The 2207-nt window shown below is 57.0% G+C and overlaps 1 protein-coding gene across 1 annotated transcript in view; it reads right to left on the bottom strand.

Moving 5' to 3' along the window:
* The window catches only part of LOC101621534 (myosin-6), a 22749-nt gene that overhangs the window by 2903 nt on the left and 17639 nt on the right, over window positions 1–2207 (bottom strand). Inside the window, exons 28-31 of the mRNA XM_012733991.1 lie at window positions 2056–2180; window positions 793–1101; window positions 269–472; window positions 8–160 (exon numbers count right to left, since the gene is read on the bottom strand). Of these exons, the coding sequence (XP_012589445.1) occupies window positions 8–160; window positions 269–472; window positions 793–1101; window positions 2056–2180 (791 nt within the window). The remainder of the gene's footprint in view (window positions 1–7; window positions 161–268; window positions 473–792; window positions 1102–2055; window positions 2181–2207) is intronic.

Below are 2207 nucleotides of genomic sequence, written 5' to 3'. Positions count from 1 at the left end.
ACAATGGCCTGCAGCGGGCGGGGCGGGGGCTCACATCCGTGATGGCCTTCTTGGCCTTCTCCTCGGCGTTCCTGCACTCCTGCACGGCCTCCTCCACTTCCGACTGCAGCTGGGTCACGTCCGACTCCATCTTCTTCTTCTGGTTGATGAGGCTGGTGTTCTGCGGGTTGAGTGCGTAGAACATGAAAGGCGGCAGCACCCATGAGGGGCTCCCAAGCCTCACCTGCCATTCCCTGGCAGGGGCGGGGGGCCCAGGGGAGACGCTCACCTGGGAATGCAGCAGCTGCACCCGCTCGCTGGTCTCGATCAGCTCCTGCTCGGCCAGCTTCCGCGAGCGCTCGGTCTGCTCCACCAGGGCGCGCAGCTCCTCCAGCTCGGCCTGCAGCAGGGTGTTGCGGCGCTCCACGATGGCGATGTTCTCCTTCAGGTCGTCGTTGGCGTGGACCGCGTCGTCCAGCTGGATCTGGGTGTCCTGTGAGGGACACGGTGGGGGGGACGTCTTGGCCCTACCCCAAAAGGACCTTTCCTTTGGGGTCTGATATATCCTGTCCCGCATGCAGTCTGTCAGCTGGAGGGCCAGGGGCCTATACCCTCACGTGTTCTCTAGCTTGCAGGCTGGAAGGGTCCCAACATGCTTTAGGGCCTGGTCAGGCCTCTGCCTTCAAGCCCCCAGGCCCATGAGTTAAATGGTCTCCACTTACTCGTCTGCCTAACCCAGGGCTCTTTCCTGGCCTTCACCATTCTCTGAGGCAACCCCACTCACCCCCTTTCTGAGAGCCCATCTTCTGTTACCTTCAGATGGGCTTGGGCGTTCTTCAGGTGCTTCTGGGCCTCCGAGGCCGTGCGGTTGGCCTGGCTGAGCTGGATCTCCATCTCGTTGAGGTCACCCTCCATCTTCTTCTTCACCCGCAGCGCCTCGTTGCGGCTGCGGGTCTCTGCGTCCAGGGAGGTCTGCAGCGAGTCCACCATGCGCAGGTGGTTGCGCTTGGCCTGCTCCATCTCCTCGTCCTTCTCTGCCAGCTTGCGCTCGATCTCGGCCTTGATCTGGTTGAACTCCAGCTGGGCGCGGAGGATCTTGCCTTCCTCGTGCTCCAGGGAGGCCTGGGTGTGGGGGAGCGGGGACAGGGTTGTCCAAGGTGGATGATCAGGGCACAGGGGAAAGAGAGGAGGGGAGGTGTCAGCCAGGATTAAGGCCTGGAGAGGATGGGCTGGGAAGAGACAGATGGAGAAGTGGAACCGGCCTCTGGGGCCCTCTGGGTGCCATGGGGGAGGAAGGGCAGGATGCCCTGGGAGTCCTCTGTCAAGGAGAGGGATTAGATGTCACAGCTGACAGGTCCCTCGGGCACCAGCATTGCTTGCATTCCTGACACATATAAAGTAGAGGGGATTTTTTTTTTACACTTTGAAATAAAAAATAAAATAAAATTTTATTTTAGATTAGTTTTAGATATGCAGAAATTTATAGAAAATATAAAGACATTATAGTTCCCCCAAAAAGGGTTTTTCACAGCCACACAGAGCTTTATCTTTGTTTCCCAGGTTCTTCACCCTTTAGTGAAAAAACTTAGAAGCCCCCAAAACTCAGGGTTATTCCTAGGTTCTTCAAAACAAACATTAATAATAGCTAATGAGATGTTTAAGTGTGCTCCTTAAAATCTTCTTAGGCTCTTCTGAGGCATGTACAATTCCATTTAACAGAGGAGAAAATGGAAGCAGAGAGAGGTTAAGAAGCTTCCCAGACACACACTGGAGGTCCGGAAGTCAAGTGTCAGACTCAGGCAACTGGACGCTGGAGCGCAGGCTGCCAGCCTCTGCCTGGGGCTGACTATGAGGCCAGTCTGATGAGCCTGGTGGGAAACAAGGCCTTTCTGCTGTGCAGACCTTGGCTTCAGAGGTAGTCATGAGGAGTGGGTAGGGCCTTGGACTGAGGATGCGGAGCTGAGAGATGTTGTCCTAGGGTCAGGGCGACTCCAGGTTGGGGAGAAATGGGGAGTCAGGTGGAGCGGGTGGTCAGGGAAAGGCCCAACACAGGGTGCAGACAGTGCCAGAACTCACCTCCGCCTCCTCCAGGGCGGACTGCAGCTCCAGCTTCTCCGCCTCCAGCTGCTTGCGGACCTTCTCCAGCTCGTGCACATTCTTTCCTCCTTCTCCCAGCTGTTCTGTCAGGTCGGAGATCTCCTCTGGGGGTCAGAGAGCCAGAAGCTCAA

Source organism: Condylura cristata, unplaced genomic scaffold (genome assembly GCF_000260355.1).
Source record: "Condylura cristata isolate star-nosed mole 26May11 unplaced genomic scaffold, ConCri1.0 scaffold00045, whole genome shotgun sequence".
Lineage (NCBI taxonomy): Eukaryota > Metazoa > Chordata > Mammalia > Eulipotyphla > Talpidae > Condylura > Condylura cristata.
The sequence above is the reverse complement of the archived record's forward strand: the minus strand, read 5'-3'. Positions and strand labels throughout refer to the sequence as shown.